The following is a 20,541-nucleotide window of genomic DNA, read 5'->3' as shown; positions in this document are numbered from 1 at the left end:
AAATCTCGTTTTCTTGGTACTTTTGTTGTCCCTTGTTAGTGTTTTTGTTCTGTCTTTCTTGCTCATGGCTTCATCATCGTTCTCTCTTGGTGTTGACAGTGATGGCAAAGGTTGAGAGGAAGAACTGTTCCCTCAATCATTCCCCATAAGTCTGGACCATATGGTTGCAACCTCAATTGCTTGAGAGGTGATGGATGTTCCCCTATTGGGTAGACGGTTTACGTGGTATCATCCTAAGGGGCGTACGATGAGTCGTATTTTATTTTTTTGCTCATGGACAGTATATCAGGGGAATCCATTAAAACATGAGTCTTATTTATAGAACACAAATAAGCAAATAAATGTTCAAAATAATTAAGGACCACTAACCATATATTCACTAATGAAGGTTGTAGAAAAGTGGAAGATTAAGAATCTAACATTCACTAAGTTTATTATTAAGAAATCACTTGACCATTCCATTACGCATATGCAACAACAAAATCATTAGCTTTTGTATTATTTATTTTTTTAGGGTTTTTTTTTTTTTTGAGCAATTTAAGGGTGCTTTTTCATTATTTAGTCATGGTAATAAAGGCAATAATAGATCTAACTTTTAGTAATCCAACTTTAAGTCCTTCCCTTCCTTAAAAAAAAAACTTTAGGTCCCTCCACTACGCGTTTAAATCATAATAATAAGATTTAGTCAGAAAAAAATCATAATTAAAAGATGTGTAAAAAATATCAATATAAAAAGACCATCATAACAAATTTAATAATGGACTAATGGTGGACTACGTTGATTTGTTTTGTGCTTTATATATTCCTTTCGAATTATGAGACTCAGCAACTCTACGGCACCAACCCTTAAAGTTTGATCATACTCTCCACATATGTCCAGACCTGAATTGATAAACTTCGTTTGATTGTTTCTTCAATTATTTTATCTGAGGTATTTGTTTTCAATATTGATTTTAATTTAATTGAAGAGGATAAATTACAATAAATGTTTGTTGGATGAAATTGAAAACGAAATTGTGAATTAATTAATTAAATCAAAGTTGAACTCTTAATTAAGGGAAATCAATAGCGATTATCAGTCGAATACGAAAAATCATAGTGAGAAAAACAATATTCTATGATGTTCAGATCTAGGTTACTCACCATTTTTGTTGCTTATGTTCATTTGTTTTGGTTAAACCATGACCAGTGTCGGCCATCAAAAATCTCATTAACTAGTTTAATTATATACAATTCATAGGTGGGGTCAGTGTTTTGTTGTAAATGAATTGAGAAAAAGTTGGTAACAGATAACCGGTAATTAATCTTAACCGTCCAAATATAATAATAATAATATATCTATGGCTAGTATTAATTTAGAAAGCAACTTGTGCATGATGCACAAATTTATAATTTGTGCATTGTAAATGCTACCTTACCTTAAAAAAAAATCATAAAAACACATAAATGAAACTTGTGGGATTCTGACCTGAACTCGCCACGGCGAGCAGAGGCTCTCGCCTCACGAGTGACCCAGAAACAGAGAGTCTTGTTAGGTTTTTGCGACCTTTGTTGCATGAGTTGCCGAGAGTTGAACCTTGGGGTAATATTAAGACTTAACGATGATGTTAATTATAATCTGTGAAGCTGTTTAAGATGTGTTGCTGATTATGATGTGAAATAATGGTATGTGCATTACTTGAAGTATAATTGAATATTTAAGATGATGTTGACTTGCAATTGATATTATTATGTCATGCTGTTTTTGTATACTGCCTATGTTGCTATTGTTATTTAACTAAGCTGCATGAATCGGTCTAAGTTGATGAAGATGATGATGTTTCCAAATTATTGGATTATATAAGAGGTTGTCGAATTAAGATGTTTAAGAGGTCGAGTCCATGCATTAGCATTTCATTGTTGGGGGCTTGATGCCCTGGAGCTTTGTACTCAACACGTTGAAGCTTTAGCTCAATTAGCGATGGGGGCTTGATGCCCTGGAAGTATATTAATACTCAAATAGCGATGGGGGCTTGATGCCCTGTATTGGTACCACATGCATATAAGAGGTCTAAGTTGCATAGTTGCGTTTGTTGAGTCGAAGATGATAAGTTGTGAAGTTGTGATTACTTATAAGAATTGTTAACGAAGTGATTTATGATATATTATTATCCATGATGAATAATAAGATGTTTTTATGTTGTTAAATATAATTGTTGAATTATATGCTTAATATTATTGTTTTGTGAAATCTCACCCCTTCTGCTTGGAAATGTTGCTCTTCGTATGAGTAACTTGCAGGTGATCAAGAATAGGTTGCTGTGTTTGCTGTCCTGAGTGGCCTTCCTCACTGAGTCTTAGGTTGCTCTGATACGTAACGAGATGGGGTCTTTGATTGCATGCTTCTATTCCTTTACGTATTTATTTATTGAATTATGATTAAGTTGTTGAACTACATTTATGATGTGTTTTGATGAGGCATGCGTGCCAAGACATTTTATGTTGAAGAATTTTATGTTGACATTCATTTACGTATTTATCTATTTAAGATTTCTCAGAAATATGATATCCCGTTTATGTGATGTTTTACTCTGATTATTGTTTGAAATTTTTAAGTTGGGAAAACGGGATGTTACACGTAAAACCTTTGACAAGAGCCCACATGATGCATCTAAAGATAAGGATTGACAATGTCTTCCATCTATCTTCTAAACACTTGATGGAAGTGTCGAAACTTTTGTAAGATTCCTGAAAAACTTGACATCAATACTTTTCAAGTGTATTGGGAAAATTCAAGTCCCACATCGGATAGATAAGACTCTTGATATGAGTTTATATAGAGGAGACAATCCTCACCTTACAACGCTGGTTCTTTAAGGATGAGTTAGACCCCAAATTCGTGGTTGGGGGCGGTTTTGTAAGGATGAGTTAGACCCCAAACCCCACAAAACCGGATTGTGAGATGAAAATTGCCTCCACTTATAAACACATTGTCAGACCATATCATGTCCAATGTGGGAATACGTGTCATGAAATAGCGTCCGCATCCCACGCTGCGTCGCGCCACATTTCCGCGTTGATAGCAGAACCTTTAATACTCTTTGTAAGTAGTAAATTTTAGCTGTAATATTTTTTTTTCTTTCTAATTGGGGGTACTTAAGTTATTTTGATAGCCTTTTGTTTTTGTATATAGATAGTTGATAGTTCTCTAAAAAAAAATAGTTGATAGTTGACTGATTGATATGAGATCCTATTTATTTTTTTCATTATTTTTTTTAACTTGGTTTCTCGTCCATATACGGATTTAGTGGATTGTGTCTATAATTAGTGAATTTTTATTTAGGATAGATTAAAGTTGATACACTGTTATAACGATGTATTTTCATTTGAGTTACTCTTGTGTGAGGTCCGCTGTCCCCGTTCTTTGTATCTATTTCATTTTATTTAATGGAGAATGTTAAACATTATGAAAAAATTGTAAGTAACATCTTATCCTTATTTAGTATATTTTCCATTTAGCCTAAAAAAAAAAAATACACGTTGTTAATACGCAAAAGAGATGTTGTGGAAGAGGTGAGGCCACGAAAGTTAAGTACAGTATTTGGAAAAATGATTGGAGACGACTTTGACTTAATAACGAAGCATGATGATGATAAATAAACATAAAGAGTCCAGCTGAATTTCTCATCCTCGTCTATAATACTCCACACAGACACACAATTACTCACTTCACTCAACCATGTCTTCTTCTCCAAGCTCCTCATATGAAGTTCCTCATCCTCATCATCTTTGGATGTTCGATGTGTTTTTGAGTTACCATGACAAATACATTGGTAAATCTTTTGCATTGGATCTCTCTTCCGCTCTCACACAAGCTGGATATGCTGTTTATATCAACAATCACGATCTCACAAGCGGAGAACAGAGAAATTCAGCTGCAATCAAAGCGTGTAGAACTTCCATCATCATTTTCTCAAGTAAATTTGATGGTTCAACATGGTTTCTTGAAGAAATGGAGAAGATATTGGAGTGTCGTAGAACCATAAAGCAGGTATTTGTGCCTGTGTTCTATGATGTTGATCCCTCCGATGTACTAAAACAGAAGGGGGTGTTTGGAGAAGCTTTTGTAGATTGTATTGCACGAGGCATCTTGACAGAAGACAGCTCAATACGTTATAGAGACGCGCTCTTTGAAGCTGCCAATATTTCAGGATTTCGGATGATGGACACCAGGTAACTAGAGAAACTTTGAAGCTTTTTTCAATTTGCATTTTGAAATTACTAGTTAATTGCTCTTTTATTCTCTATTTAAGGGATATAATATAAGAGATGTAATAGTAATACTACTAAATTTACATTTCTGCTTATCTTTACCTCATATTTTATAGGAGCCAATATAATGAAATCAATGACATAGTGCAAGGTTTCTGTCATTTGATAGAAGACCAAAAATCGTTATTCATTGCTGAACATCCGGTGGGAGTAGAAGCTCGGGTGAAAGATGTGATTCAACTATTGAACAGCGAACAAGCAGAAAATACCATGATTGTAGGGATATGGGGGATGGCTGGGGTTGGTAAAACAATAATTGCTAAAGCCACTTATAATCAAATGAGTTTCACTTTTGATTGCAAGAGCATTCTCAAGAATGTCAATGAAACTTGCAAATCGGGTGATGATGGGCTGGTTTCTTTCCAGCGACAACTTCTTTTAGACATCTGCAAAACAACAAAGATACATATAGATACAGTTGAATCAGGAAAGAAGATATTACAGAGAAGCCTTTGCCATAAGAAGGTATTTCTTGTACTTGACGGTGTGAATAAATTGGAACAGTTGAATGCTTTGTGTGGTGATCGTGATTGGTTTGGTCATGGAAGTAGAATAGTTATTACAACAAGTGATAAACATATACTTCGTAACCTTCAACTTGATCATGTGTATAGAATGAAATATATGGACAATACTGAATCTCTTAAGCTTTTTAGTTGGCATGCATTCAGAACTCCAAGTCCTAAAGAAAGTTACGCTGACCTTTGTAGAGATGTTGTTGAGTACTGTGGGGGGTTGCCGGTAGCTCTTGAAATCCTTGGGTCTTATTTGTTTGACAGATCTGTACAAGAGTGGAAGATTGCACTCCAGAAATTCAAAACCATTCTCCCCTATCAAATTGAGAAAAAATTGAGAAAAAATCTTGATGTCTTAGACCATGACAACCAAGATGTATTCCTTAAAATAGCTACTTTATTTATTGGGATGCACAAAGATGATGTAATTCAGACATTAAATTACTCTGGGCATTTCCCGGAAATTGCAATATCAATCCTTGAAGATAAAAGCCTTTTAACTATAGATGGCAACAACAGGATTGGAATGCATACTTTGTTACGAGCAATGGGAAGAGAAATCATAAGGCAACAGTCGATGGATATGGCTGCGGTGAGTAGATATATGCTCTGCTCTACTTGACTTATCGTTAATTTTCATATTTTGTTTCTAAAGGAATGAAACCGAGTGACCATCAATTTGCTTTTAACATTTAGTTTCGTAATTTATTGAAAGAACTTATGAAGTTTGTTAGGTTGTGACTTGTGAGGCAAGAAGTAGTATCAAAGTTCAGGTCTCAACTAATAGTTAATTTGAATTGCATCCAAAGTTTATAGCTACCGTATATTTAAGCTTTGGTAATTTGGTTTTTTGTTTCAGACAAAGATGTACGACGTGTTCTTGAGTTTCAGAGGGGAAGACTGTCGAGCAAAATTCATTTCACATCTATATATCTCTCTTCAAAATTCCGGGCTTTATGTTTTCAAAGACGATGATGGGATTCAACGAGGAGATCAGATCTCAGTCGCACTAATCCAAGCTGTCGGACAGTCTAAAATTTCTATTGTTGTTCTGTCTAAAAACTTTGCTAATTCAAAATGGTGTATGACAGAGTTGGAGAGAATTGTGGAAATCAGTAGAACCAAGGGTATGGTGCTTGTGCCAGTGTTCTATGAGGTAGATCCCTCGGAAGTACGTCATCAGACAGGAGAGTTTGGAAAAGCTTTTGAATGTCTTCTATCTACAAAATCAGTGGATGAATACACAAAGAGAAATTGGAAAGCAGCACTCCATGAAGTTGGTAGCATAGCAGGGGTTGTCATCTTAAAATCCAGGTAATTTAATTATTACTTAATTTGTTATATTGTCAAACAGGTAAGTTTGGAGAATCCTTTTAATTGTTTCTGTACTTGTAGTCCTTGAATATAAGTTCTTTACCAACGCACCTGCACCTGATTAAAGCCAATTAAATTGTTTCATTCACTTTTAAATTGATGATATATTTCAAACCATTTGTGATAAAAATTTAGCTTTCAATGGATTGTATATACTATTATTTGACTGAAAGTGATCACTCAAGACAAAAGGAAAATGTATATGTTCTGCAATGCTTGTATAACTGTTTTTTTATTAGCTTACTATTGGGATCATATTTTACAGCGACGAAAGCGAGGATATCAAGAAAATAGTTGATCTTGTTACTCATTTGCTAGACAAGACAGAATTATTTGTTGCTGACCATCCGGTGGGACTAGAATCACGAGTACGAGATGTTATTCAACTACTGAGCAGACAAAAATCCAAAGATCCTCAACTACTAGGGATATGGGGCATGGGAGGGATTGGGAAAACAACCCTTGCTAAAGCCGTTTACAATAAAATTCGTCATGATTTTGATGCAAAGAGCTTCCTGTTCAATGTCAGAGATGTTTGGAAAGTAGACGATGACAAAGTTTCTTTACAGCAACGACTTCTTTTTGACATCTGCAAAACTACAAAGATAAAGATAGACTCAGTTGAATCAGGAAAAAAGATATTACAGGAAAGACTTTGTTCGAAAAAGATATTTCTTGTAATCGATGATGTGAATAAATTGGATCAATTGAATGCTTTGTGTGGAGATCGAAAATGGTTTGGTAAGGGAAGTAGAATACTCATCACAACAAGGGATGATGATTTACTCAGTAGGCTTGAAGTCGACCATGTATACAGAATGAAGGAAATGGATAGCAGTGAATCTCTAGAGCTTTTTAATTGGCATGCATTCAAGCAATCAACATCTAGGGAAGGTTTTACCAACATTTCCAGAGATGTTGTCAAGTACTCTGGAGGATTGCCGCTAGCTCTTCAAGTCATTGGGTCCTTTTTGTCGACTAAGAAAATAAAAGCAGAGTGGAAGGATGTACTGGAGAAACTCAAACTGATACCTAATAATGAAGTGTTGGAGAAGCTGAGAATAAGTTTTGATGGTTTAAGTGATGATGATGTGAAAGATATATTCCTTGATATTGCTTTTTTCTTTATTGGTATGGACCGGGAAGACGTAACTAAGATACTACAAGACTGTGGGCATTTTTCAGTAATTGGGATAAGTGTCCTCGTACAACAAAGTCTTGTAACTGTTGATAGGAAAAACAAGATCGGAATGCATGATTTGTTACGAGACATGGGCAGAGAGATCGTCCGCAAGATATCAAAAGATGCGGACAAGGAGCCTAGTAGATTATGGCATTATGAGGATGTGCATAAGTTGCCAATAGATACTGTAAGATCTTCATGTATGCTTTTATTAAATACATTGCTTGTGTTGTGTTTTGCCTCTGTGCACTGTATTCGACACCACAGACAGAAATGTCTCGGTACCTTAAGCTATCAAGCAAAAATTATATGAATGATTTTATATTATATCTCTAACAAAAATATATTATCTCTAATATAGAAGGATGAAAAGTGAATATTGATAAATCTGTTATTAGCTGTTACCATTCATTTGGTGGCTTATTTTTCTCGATATTGAAATTTGATTCATTGTGAATCATTTAATGCTACTTCTTTCCTTGTAACAGACCATTGGCTTCAAACCTTACTATTATATATAGCTATACTAAAAGATTTTAACTGCCACTTACTCTTACCTAAGCTATGTGTTTTATTTTACATTTCATCTTGCTTCACAGAGTTCTTTAGCTGTCAAGGGACTGAGTTTAAAGATGTCAAGAATGGACTCAACAACTTATTTGGAAACCAAAGCATTTGAGAAGATGGACAAGCTAAGATTTCTTCAACTTGTTGGCATACAACTTAATGGAGATTACAAATATCTTTCAAGACATCTTAGGTGGCTTAGTTGGCATGGATTCCCTTTAAAATATATACCTGCCGACTTTCATCAAGATACTCTAGTTGCTGTTGTCTTGAAATATTCCAATCTGGAACGAGTGTGGAGAAAGTCTCAGGTATTAATTCAACTTGTTTTGCTCTTGTGACCTAGTTAATTTAATGTCTCACTTATTTTGTGTTTTTTATTAGTATTTAATTCATCTTTACCAGAGGAATTATAGCACTGCATAATAATAGACTAAAATGGATAAAAACACCAACCGGAAAACGAATAGGAAAGATCTGTTGTTATTGAGGAAATCCATGACCAAGAACAAGCCTTTACCAGATGTAATAAATATAATAACATCCGATCTGGTTACACTCTATACCATTTCAGTATTAACTCTCAACAATAACAAAAGAAATATATTGCAAGGTTACAGTCCGATAATTCATCTTTCAGAATAGTCTCTGAATGAAATTATCTGCTGGTTATAATTCAGCCTTCCATTTTCTTCAAGAATATCAGGGACACACTTATATTTTTTTATAAAAGCATTCCTCTCTTTCTTCAAGAATCCTCTACTAAAATATTTTTTTTATTCAGCATTCCATTCAATTCTAAGAAAATATCTTAGTTGACCCAAGTATTTTGTTTCAAAATGGTGCAATATATGTTTTTATATTTCTGAATTTCAATATGATAACTTGATGTTATGAGAATGTAATCTACATAAACCTTAGGACAGACACAAACTAGATGACTACTTTACTACGTAATCCTCATCATTACAAATCATTCCAAACTTCTTTTAGATAAAGTTGAATCGCTTAAATCATGCAAGAAAATATTTTTTATGGCATCCATTTATAGAGCATGGAAGAGCTTGGGATGAAGCCAGTGCTTTGTAACAAGAGATAAAACATCTCCATGATCCACGACAAAAATTTGAATGAAACTTGAGATCACGTGTGGTTGATTCCAAAATCCCCTGAGCCATTAGGTCCTACTTTGACAGCGAATACCCAATGACATCCCACAATATTTTTATTTGGTGATGAAGGAACTTGAGATCAAGTGTGGTTGATTCCAAAATTTGCACTTCCTTAATCATTTCCTACTGCCATCTTATATGGGAAAGAGCTTCCTAAAAATTTATAGTAATAGAAACATACTACAAAGAAAGACTAACAGAAGATTGATGATGATAACTTCCAAAACTATACATAGGATGAGGATTACGAGTGCAGAGAACTAAGTAAGATTGCTTCAGAGAAGGTTGAGATGCTGAAGCCAGTGAGCTCAGGATCCAATTGAGATGTTGGATCTTCACAAGGACAGTGATGATAGGTGTTCAAAGACAAGCACTATCATCTTGAGGGCTAAAGGTTGGAGGATTGAGTTAAGCAGTAGGTAAAATTGTAGATGGGTGGAGTACTTCACCCTTTAAGGTGAAAATTTGAGAATCATCAAAGAATGCCACATCAATAAAAGTAAAGAAATGATGTGGACTTCAATATGCTAAAGCAGTCCTCTAAATATTTTAAATTGTTTAGGGAGGATGACTAATTGTTGTGTTTTAATAATTCTTCTCAATATTTATAGTTGCTTGTATTTATTTTTTTGTATATTTTGTCTCTAATATATGTCTTCAAATTTTTTTTTGTTGCAGTTTCTGGTGAAGCTGAAAATTCTTAATTTGAGTCATTCTCACAACTTGAGACATACCCCCGACTTTTCAAAATTGCCAAATCTTGAAAAGTTAATACTTAAGGATTGTCCCAGTTTGTCTTCGGTTTCTTCTAATATAGGACATCTCAAAAAGATTCTTTTAATAAATTTGAAAGATTGTACAGGCCTTCGAGAACTTCCAAGGAGCATATATAAGTTAGACTCGCTGAAAACACTCATTCTGTCTGGATGTACAAAAATTGACAAGTTAGAAGAGGATATAGAACAAATGAAATCTTTAACCACCTTGGTTGCGGATGACACTGCTATCACAAGAGTGCCCTTTGCAGTAGTAAGATCAAAAAGCATTGCATTTATTTCTCTATGTGGTTATAAAGGATCTGCACGTAGAGTGTTTCCTTCTATTATTCAGTCTTGGCTGTCTCCAACAAATAACATTCTATCCCTAGTTCAAACATCTGCAGGAACTTTATGTCGTGATTTCATCGATGAACAAAATAATAGTTTCTATTGTCTATCATCCATTTTAGAAGATCTTCAGAATACTCAACGTCTTTGGGTGAAATGTGATTCACAAGCTCAACTTAATCAAACTGTAGCAAGTATTTTATATAGCTTCAACACTCAAAATTGTGAGGGATTCTCAAATATTGAGACTTCAGCATCAAATTTTCGTCGCACTCAAGTTTGTATTTCCAGCTCAAAAAATTCAGTAACTTCCCTTTTGATTGAAATGGGAGTGAGCTGCGATGTCGCAAACATTCTTAGAGAAAATATTTTGCAGGTTATCTCTTTCTCCTGCCCTTATTCACAAACACAACATTCTCTATATTTTCTTTATACATCACAAACATCTACACAAACTCACTTGAAGTTCGATGCACATGTCAAAGTTAGCATATATTGAATCACATGTATAAATTTAAATAATTTGTAGGTATGCACTTCAATAGTATAAATTTACCTTCTGGTCGAACTTCGGATCACCAGAACCTCTTTCCCTTGGGAAAGGGACGGTTAAGACCAAATAATCACTCACAATAATTTGTATTTTTTATGTTTGATATATATAAAATTAAGCAAATTTTGACTTATTGTCATTTTACTTGACCTTGTTTATAGATTACATAATGTTCAAATAATTGTTTCTTAATATACATGGACTGTTACAGAAAATGCCTCCCACTGGGTCTGGTTTGCTCCCCGGTGACAACTATCCTGATTGGCTAACCTTCAATAGCAACAGTTCTTCTGTAACTTTCGAAGTACCTCAAGTGGACGGGCGTTCTTTGAAGACAATCATGTGCATTGCCTATTCTTCTTCTCTAGACAATACAACAACAGTTGGCTTTAAAGTTGTGTTGGTGATAAATTGCACCAAAAACACCATTCATGTCTACAAGATAGGCGCATTATTATCATCTTTCGACGAGGAGGAGTGGCAGAGAGTAATATCAAATATAGAACCTGGAAACGAAATTAAGGTGGTTGTTGTTTTTACAAATGAATTCATTGTGAAGAAAACAACAATTTATCTTGTCTATGATGAACCAATTGAGGAAAAGACGAACCACTGCCATGAGCCAGATGAGAATGGCATTGTGTCTAGTGGTGATGAAAATGTAAGTTCTATCAACACTTGGAATCTTTATGATCTTGTAATTTTATGATGCTACGCCATACAGTTCACTTATCACTCCTTTTATTATGTTTGTGGGTTTAGATATTTGGTAGACTCTTCTTCACTATTCCTTCCCTTGCTCGAGCTGTTCTGATATCACGGCCTTTCTGGTTCTGTTTGGCTGGTATTATGGTTTGGTCGTCTAGCTGCCGTTCTGACAAGCGAACAAGAAACAACCCTATTCTAAGGTACAACCCTATCTTTTTTGCTTCTGTAAAACATTTTTTAAAAACATTACTTCTTCTTTTCGTATCCATTTAAGCTTTTCCATAAACTTCTCATTAGTAAAAGGCCATATCATCCGTTAAATTTATCCTAATTTTTATTTTTATTTTTAGTTTACTCTTAACAATAACTTTGAATTTAGACTGTGAATAATATATTTCTCATTCGAAATCATGTTTTTTTTAATATTGCGCTGAGTTCAAGTGCTAGCAACAGAGTTTTTATTATCGAATAAATTTTTTGTCGTAACGTGTCCCACTCAATAGGGAACAATATTGATATGAATTAGTTCGATCCACATGAATTTCATCCAATGATAAAAAGTGTGTTGGTAGTATTATACATTTCCTACAATGAAGCCTCGAAAGAATAATGATTTTTGTTGCCAATATTAATTTGAGATATTTCCTACTATTGTACTGCTTTGTGTGAAATAGGGATGTTGCATCGACGAGCTCTCAAGGATTCAATAATTTAGAATCTTTGGACAAAAACCCTTTGGATGGTGTACAAGATGTGAAAAGACGGGGTTAAAAGAGGTACTTGATTCCAGTCAACATGGACTGATTCCAATAATTTCAAATTCCTGAAGCCATAGGACGAGGTTGCAAAGCAACAGGAGAAAGCAGAAAATACCAAACATAAGGATCAATAAGAATGGGAAGAGAAGTTAAAAGGGTAATGTTCTTCCTAACCAAATCAATCTTAGATGAGTGTCTTTCTTTTATCTCTATTTCATTTCTGTTGAAAGGCGAAATGGTTGTTATCTTTATTTCATTGTAGAACAATTTGACTGTTGTAGAATCTTTAAATTTTACTTGGAAAGTATAGAAAAAATATCATAAATGGTTGTTCAAGATGAATAATGTAAAACACATATCATACGTGTTATTCACAAATCAGTAGGGATTTTAAAAAGTGTTTTGGATTTTAAAAGATTGTAATATTGTAAGGACTTTTATGATTCTTATAACAGACATTTTAATCAAGATTTTGTAATTTGGATTTCAATTGAATTATGAAAATGGGTGAGCTTGATTCAACTCACACTGAGGTTCACAGCACTCTCACTAGCTAACATTCTTCATATCTATGGCCAACCTTTCACTCCTAAAGATGCATTATTTACAACCTTTCACAGTTAATCAAATTGACAACTTAGGCTTTGTTTGCGAGTTGGATTTTGGAGGGGAGGGGAAGGGAAGGAAAGGCTTATGGAGTGGTAAACTCTTGTTTGTGAGTTTTAAAAAAACAAAGGAAAGGTTTTGGGGGGTTTTGAAGGGCTTCATTTGTCCAATTTTAAAGTTCCCTCAAATTGGGGGGTTTTGGGGGGTTAAACATACAAATTGACAATTTTGCTCTCTTAATAATTCAAAATTCCAATTTTATACATTACTAAAATTATTACAATCTTTTTTAAAAACAACTTATTCAAAACAACTTATTTATACAAAACAACTTATTACGACCTCATTTTCAAAAACCGCTTATTCAAAACAACTTATTTATACAAAACAGCTTATTACGACCTCATTTTCAAAAACTACTTGTTCAAAACAGCTTATTACGACCTCATTTTCAAAAATCGCTTATTCAAAACAACTTATTTATACAAAATAACTTAATATGACCTCATTTTCAAAAACAACTTATTCAAAACAACTTATTTATGCAAAACAGCTTAATACGGTCTCTTTTTCAAAAACAACTTATTCAAAATAGCTTATTTATACAAAACAACTTATTACGACCTCATTTTCAAAAACCGCTTATTCAAAACAACTTATTTATACAAAACAGCTTATTACGACCTCATTTTCAAAAATCGCTTATTCAAAACAACTTATTTATACAAAACAGCCAAATATGACCTCATTTTCAAAAACAGCTTATTCAAAACAACTTATTTATGCAAAACAGCTTAATACGATCTCTTTTTCAAAAACAACTTATTCAAAATAGCTTATTTATATAAAACAGCTTATTACGACCTGATTTTGAAAAACAGCTTATTCAAAACAACTTATTTATACAAAACAGCTTATTTCGACCTCATTTTCAAAAACAACTTATTCAAAACAACTTATTGATGCAAAACAGCTTAATACGATCTCTTTTTCAAAAACAGCCTAATCAAAACAACTTATTACGACCTCATTTTCAAAAACCGCTTATTCAAAACAACTTATTTATACAAAACAACTTATTACGATTTTCTTTTCAAAAAATCTCTTATTCAAAACTGCTTATTACGACCTCATTTTCAAAAACCGCTTAGTCAAAAATCGCTTAATACAGTCAATTTTTCAAAAACAACTTATTCAAAACAGCTTATTTATCCAAAACAGCTTTTAATCACCTCTTTTCAAAAAACAGCTTATTCAAAACAACTTATTTATGCAAAACTACTTATTACGACCTTTTTTGAAAAAACAGCTTATTCAAAACAACTTATTTATACAAAGTAGTTTAGGATAAATAAGTTGTTTTGAATAAGTTTTTGAAAATGAGGTCGTAATAAGCTGTTTTTGCATAAATAAGCTGTTTTGAATAAGTTGTTTTTGAAAAGGAGATTGTAATAAGTTGTTTTGTATAAATAAGCTGTTTTGAACAAATTGGTTTTTGAAAAGAGGTGGTAATAAGCTGTTTTGTATACATAAGTTGTTTTGGATAAGTTGTTTTTTAAAAAGAGATCGTATTAAGCTGTTTTTTGAAAAGAGGTCATAATAAGTTGTGTTGTATAAAAAAGTTGTTTTGAATAAGTTGTTTTTTAAAAGAAGATCGTAATAATTTATTTTTCATAAGATAAGTTGTTTTTTAAAAAGAGGCCGTAATAAGTTGTTTTTAAAAAGTGATTGTAATAAACTTTTTTTTTTTTTTTTTTATAAATAAGTTGTTTTGAATAAGTTATTTTTTAAAAATAGATCGTAATAATTTATTTTTCATGAGTTATGTTGTTTTGAATAAATTAGAAGTTAAATTACAAAGTATAATAATGTATTGATTTTAAGAGGAAAAAAGGTAAAATAGTAAAATTATAACATAAACCCTCCATCTCCTTTCCTTATTGGCTTTTTAACTCCCAAACAAGGGAAAAGTTTTCTCTCCTTTCTCCCTTCTCTCCCTTTCCTTCCCTTCCCCTCCTTAGCCTTTCCTTTCCTTCCCTTGAAAACTCGCAAACAAAGCCTTAACCAAGCAATGAATATTGTAGCAATGAGGTTTGGATGTTGATTCCAATATACTGAGCATGAGAAGAAGCAATGCTAACTTCTTTCGCATTTCTCCGGTTTGATCACATTGGAAGAATCATATCACATCAATACTAGTTCACACTTCACATCCTCTTTTTGATACTGATACTACCAACATTTTTCCTCTGCATGTTCTTGACTGGCTTATGGAACTATCGGTTTCGTCTGAGACAACCGCCTCACATGGATATAAACTCTCATGGCCTGAATCTAGTCATCCTGATGAACTTGACGAAGAGTTTGACACATTTCCAACATCAAGATCACATGATGCAGTGAGAATGAGGTATGATAGACTTAAAACCGTTGCAGATAGGATTCAACATCAAGATCTACTGTTTGTGTTGTTTAGTCTTTGTGAAGTTGTGATTTTCTATGCAACTCCATTTAGAGTTGTGGTTTTGGTGACAGGTTTGTATAATTTAAGACATCCAAGGTAATTTCTTCAAGAGAGTCTGTTTTCCAAATAATAATGTCATTTCAGTGATATGTGTTGTATACTTATAGTAACAGTTTGCAATTTAGTCATATCTAGCTTTAATCTCCTTGTTCATATTATTATAACTTAGAAAATAATTAGTCCCTTCTGGTTCCTTCATAACCAAATCCTAACAGTGCAAATTTTTGTTGTTGTTTCCAACTCCATCTTCACTATCTTAAAACTATAGTACATACAGATATGGAATAGTCTATATAGTAGCAAAATGACAATATAGCACTTATTTGAAAACCAATATAACAACTATTATAGACAAATGCAAACCCGTATGAACAAAGTTATAGACCTTCTACCAACATAACTTTTACAGACAGTGCAACTATTCTTGCATTCTCTTCATTGAAAAGCTTTTAGTTGACAGCTTGCATATATACTTTCCACATAAAGTGCGCAATGAGAGAATTGAACATATGTTTCTTCAAGCAATCTCTCATCAAACTACTGTTTTGTCTTGTTTTATTCATTGAATAAAGTCTAGTGTTAAGACTATAAGTTGCAATTGTAGCACTATTTAGGATCGTTGGGTGATTTAATATTGATGTGTCTTCTGATCTAACGTCTTATAAATTCATGAATTCATGTGTAACTCATTAATTTTAAATTATTTTTTTGCTGGTTTGAAACAGAGAAATGACAAGGGCCAAAGTTAGTAGAATGACAGAAGCCACTAATATTAGAGCAAAAAAAACTTTATTTTTTCCTTCAACATGTATATCTCATCAGTTATAACAACATACATTTAGCATTCAATCCAGTTACACCTTCATAAATAGCAGCAAGTCACACATCACAAACAACTGTCAATATTTCCAATAAGCATACGACAATTTAGTCAACCAGTAAACATTCCATGACATATTGGTTCACCTCATTTACATAATAGCTCATGTTACAAATGAGGTTACCAATACAGTAAAACACATGTTACCCTACAAATGCAGCCACCCAAGAATTCATAACTATAAATATGAAGAAAATGGTTGAGAATATTTCACGTCGGTCTTCTTGTTTGTGTGATCTTTCTTAAACTTGCTCGTTGTCACCAGGGACAGGGAGTGAAAGTAGAGACTCCGTATACATGACAACTTCGGATGGACTATTACAGAAGGAGCGATGCCTTAATAACTGTCCTTTATCATTATACTTCACCAATCTAGTACCATGATTTCTTCCAATAATATCACCATTTTCTGTAGAATATATAGGTTGAAAGTAGTGATCAGGAATGACATCAACCGAAAGAACAAGAGTTTTAATCCAAGATGAATGCACTTTGTATTCTTTCATCACCCATATTTCAACTGTATCATTATCATAGTTCATAGCTAGAGCTGTCAAAAATGGGCCGGGCTTATGGGCTGGCCCATTGGCCCATATTTTTGGGCCGGGCCTAAAAAACTAACCAAAAAATGAACTCGGGCTTTTTCGGCCCAAGCCCATTTGGGCCATACAAAAGTTGGGCCGGCCCATTAACCCATATTTCATTTTATTTTTGTTAAAAAACAACATATTTTTAAAAAAATTATCAACTAATTTAAAATTTATTAACAAAAAAATATTTAAATAAATAAACTTAATAAATATGGATGAATTTAGCTTACAGTTTTAAAATTTTAAAGTTTATAAATTATTAATTTGATTTAATTGAAAGAATAATCTAGAGTTATATTATTATTCAATGTTAATGTAAAAATTATTTATATTTTTATGTCCATCCAATCATGTTTTAGCAAAAAAATAATGGTGAGTAACTAATACATAAGAAAATACATAAAAAAAAAAGTGAATAAATTTTAAAAATAAAACATAAACGGGCCAGGCCAGGCTGGCCCATGGCCCACCCGGACCGGGCCGGGCTCTAGAATTCACGGCCCAATCATAAACAGGCCGGGCTGACCCATTTCTATAGTCGGACCTCTCGGGCCCGGGCCGAGCCGGCCCATTTAACACCTCTATTCATAGCCCATAGACTGAGAAATTCTCCAAATACCCACAAACCAGAATGTACTAATGCTCTATGGTCAACATTATTTGGAAGAGGCATCTCAAACAATTTCTTTTCCATTAAATCAAAGGTAAGAATGACAATCCAACCTAAATTACGACGCAAAGCCAACCAATGAACAACCCCATTAAATAGCAACCCTTTTCTGCGAGAAGGGATGACAGCATAAGGGAAGGGAGTACTCTCAGTTTCTTTCCATGTATTATCTCTAAATGAGAAAAACTTCAAATGTGTTGAAAATTAACTATGGTTGGATTATAGGACAATGAAACCACCAAGTAATCATCTCTTGATTGGTCATAACCAAAACCATGTATATCAATGCGACAATATGCTGCTAATTTGGAACGAAAAGGAGACACAGGTATTTGTTTTTTAAATCCAGTGGATGGATTCCATATGTAGATGATTGGATGACAGTACAAAAGTATAAACCCTCTGCATGAACCTCTAATTTCAACCGGAAAATAAGGTCCACGAAGTGAAAAATTAATGTTCAGTGAAGCAGGATCATCATCGTTAAGAAATGCTTCAAAACCTATTGATCGAATTTCATGAGATAGAGGTGATATGCACATAATTCTAGGAGTGTGCGTTGTGGTGGTGAGTTGAAAATGTGAATTTGCAAAATTGGGATCAGAGATAAGAGAAAACCATAGCTTACAAATGCATTTGAAACGTATAAGAGACTTCACCAGCAACCAAATCAGGATTTGGATAATCAATTCATGAGGAAGATACGGCCGTGTCTTCTTCTTCTTCTCCTCCATGCACTCTACCATCTTGTAAATCCTAATTTTACAGGAAGGTAAAAAACCGATGAGTGTTATAAGCCGAGTTTTAAAAACCGATGATAGTGTCATTAAATCGGGAAAACACCGGATTGAACCGGCTGAAACAAAAAAACTTGTGCGGAACACGAAATAGCGGCAGTTTGCCTAAAATGACCTTGATTTTAAAAAACTTTCGAGGGTAGTTTGGATTGATGGATTAAAAGTTGTGCATTGGATGCCAGTGTCAATTTATTTGGCTATATTTTCTGCTGTTTAACTTCTAAATGTGCAAAATATAAAATGGATATATAAAACTAGTGGGAAATCTATGCATTGTTAATTCTGAAAGAGATACATTAAGCATTTTTCAAAACCTCAATGAGATTGTGTTAGAGAAAACCTACAATTCTAAAACAGAAAGGTGTATGCCTAAACTTTAAATCTAAATATATTAGGAGAGTCAAATCCCTTAAATCAAGGGATTTATTTAGAATATAAGGGATGTATTTGCTTGATATAATCACCATTTTACTCAATACTAAATTTACATTTGTGTTAACTTTCTCTCCTCTCATCCTTTTGAGTTACATAACAGAAACACCCGAACACAATAGTAACCTTTTTTTTGTTGAACGTGTTTCTTATTTTAGACTTAACACTGTACGCTTTCATGTGGTGAATTTATTGCTAGTATCAATATGTGACATTATGGCCGATACTTGTCTTTTCTATTCAAATGGAGAACACTTGATTGTCCATATCCAATGCATCCTTTATATATAATTGAGATTTTGCACATATATACCATTAGTATTTGTTCACTAAAATCATATGGTGGTGTTTTATGTAGTTGCTAATGCATCTTATATTGGGCTTACATTTTATAGGAGCAAAAGTGAAGATATCAATAACATAGTTCAAGGTTTGATTCGTCTGATAGAAGACAAATTTGTTTCCGTTGCTAAACACCCAGTGGGAGTAGAAGCTCGGATGCAAGATGTTATTCAACTATTGAACGCGGAACAACCAGAAAATACCATAATCATAGGGGTATGGGGGACAAATGGGGTTGGTAAAACAACAATCGCCAAAGCCACTTGAAATCAAATGAGTTACAATTTTGAAGGTCAGAGCTTCCTTCTAAATGTTAATGAAATTTGGGAGTGTAGTGATGGCCAAGTTTCTTTACAGCGGCAGCTTCTTTCAGATATCTACAAAATGACAAAGATACAGATAAATACAGTTGAATCAGGAAAAATGGTATTATGGAAAAGACTTCGCCATAGGAAGATATTTCTTGTACATGACAATTTGAATAAATTGGACCAGTTGAATGCTTTGTGTGGTAGTCTTGAGTGGTTTGGTCATGGTAGTAGAATAATTATCACAACAAGTGATAAACATATACTTTGTAGTCTTTAAGTTGACCTTATATATAGAATGAAATATATGGACATTACTGAATCTCTTGAGCTTCTTAGTTGGCATGCATTCAAAACTCCAAGTCCAACGGAAAGTTACGCCGATCTTTGTAAAGATTATGTAGAGTACTGTGGGGGATTGCCGCTGGCTCTTGAAGTCATTAGGTCTTTTTTGCTGGATAAATCTGTAGCAGAGTGGAAGAATGCACTGAAGAAACTCAAAACCATTCCCAACGATATCATAATTGGAAAGTTGTGAACAAACTTTGATGATTTAGATGGTAATGAGAAAGAAATATTCCTTGATATAGCTAATTTATTTATTGGGATGGACAAAGATGATGTAATCAATGTTGAATATTTTGAATTTACTTTAATTAATTATGAAAATATAAATGAAATATATAGTATTAAATATTTATATATTATTGTACTTGGTATTTATATATTGGGCTTATTGTGAACGGATCGTGATGGATTGGACCGTTCTTATTAGTCGGCCCATTTGAGAGGTCCCTGCCCATGAGTATATAAGCTAATTATCCATTAGGTTAGCTACACAAAAAACTGCAAGTACCCTTTGAAGTCACTTCCAATTCTTCATGGGATCTCCTTCAACCATTCAAGGTACACGGTTATATGTCAATTGATACTAATTAATAACATGTTATATTTCATATCTATAAATTTGATTATTTGTTAAAAACTCTTCAATTGGTATCAGAGCCTCTTAGATATGTTATATGGCTGTTTGTATCATTGCAATCGATGAAATTTTTCAATTGAAATTCTCACTTTTTATCACAATTGAACATCGTATGTCTAACTATTAATATATACACATATACGGCGACATCGATTGCAAG

General features: G+C 33.5%; 2 protein-coding genes across 2 annotated transcripts; both read left to right on the top strand.

Annotated features, from left to right (window-relative positions):
- The first annotated feature begins 3,611 nt into the window (after positions 1–3,611).
- Positions 3,612–12,715, top strand: LOC11419927 (uncharacterized). The gene is made up of 9 exons (XM_003605009.4): positions 3,612–4,212; positions 4,368–5,418; positions 5,686–6,140; positions 6,466–7,570; positions 7,983–8,261; positions 9,801–10,604; positions 10,993–11,442; positions 11,544–11,689; positions 12,164–12,715. The coding sequence occupies exons 1-9, from the start codon at positions 3,719–3,721 to the stop codon at positions 12,258–12,260; spliced, it is 4,881 nt and encodes a 1,626-aa protein (XP_003605057.1). The 5' UTR covers positions 3,612–3,718; the 3' UTR covers positions 12,261–12,715.
- Positions 12,716–14,674: 1,959 nt separating this feature from the next.
- Positions 14,675–20,012, top strand: LOC11425549 (protein VARIATION IN COMPOUND TRIGGERED ROOT growth response). Its single transcript, XM_024781803.2, has 2 exons — positions 14,675–15,263; positions 19,142–20,012. Exons 1-2 carry the CDS (start codon positions 15,124–15,126, stop codon positions 19,353–19,355), a joined length of 354 nt encoding a protein of 117 aa, XP_024637571.1. The 5' UTR covers positions 14,675–15,123; the 3' UTR covers positions 19,356–20,012.
- The last annotated feature ends 529 nt before the right edge of the window (positions 20,013–20,541 follow it).

This window comes from Medicago truncatula, chromosome 4 (assembly GCF_003473485.1).
Source record: "Medicago truncatula cultivar Jemalong A17 chromosome 4, MtrunA17r5.0-ANR, whole genome shotgun sequence".
NCBI lineage: Eukaryota > Viridiplantae > Streptophyta > Magnoliopsida > Fabales > Fabaceae > Medicago > Medicago truncatula.
This window is presented reverse-complemented; position numbering and strand designations above follow the sequence as displayed.

Bases quoted from the DNA above. Each gene is read 5' to 3' on its own strand.
- LOC11419927 (XM_003605009.4), top strand. From the start codon at position 3,719: ATGTCTTCTTCTCCAAGCTCCTCATATGAAGTTCCTCATCCTCATCAT. The intron at 4,213-4,367 runs GTAACTAGAGAA...CATATTTTATAG, and splicing joins TTTCGGATGATGGACACCAG to GAGCCAATATAATGAAATCA. The intron at 8,262-9,800 runs GTATTAATTCAA...TTTTTGTTGCAG, and splicing joins GAGTGTGGAGAAAGTCTCAG to TTTCTGGTGAAGCTGAAAAT.
- LOC11425549 (XM_024781803.2), top strand. From the start codon at position 15,124: ATGGAACTATCGGTTTCGTCTGAGACAACCGCCTCACATGGATATAAA. The intron at 15,264-19,141 runs GTATGATAGACT...TACATTTTATAG, and splicing joins CATGATGCAGTGAGAATGAG to GAGCAAAAGTGAAGATATCA.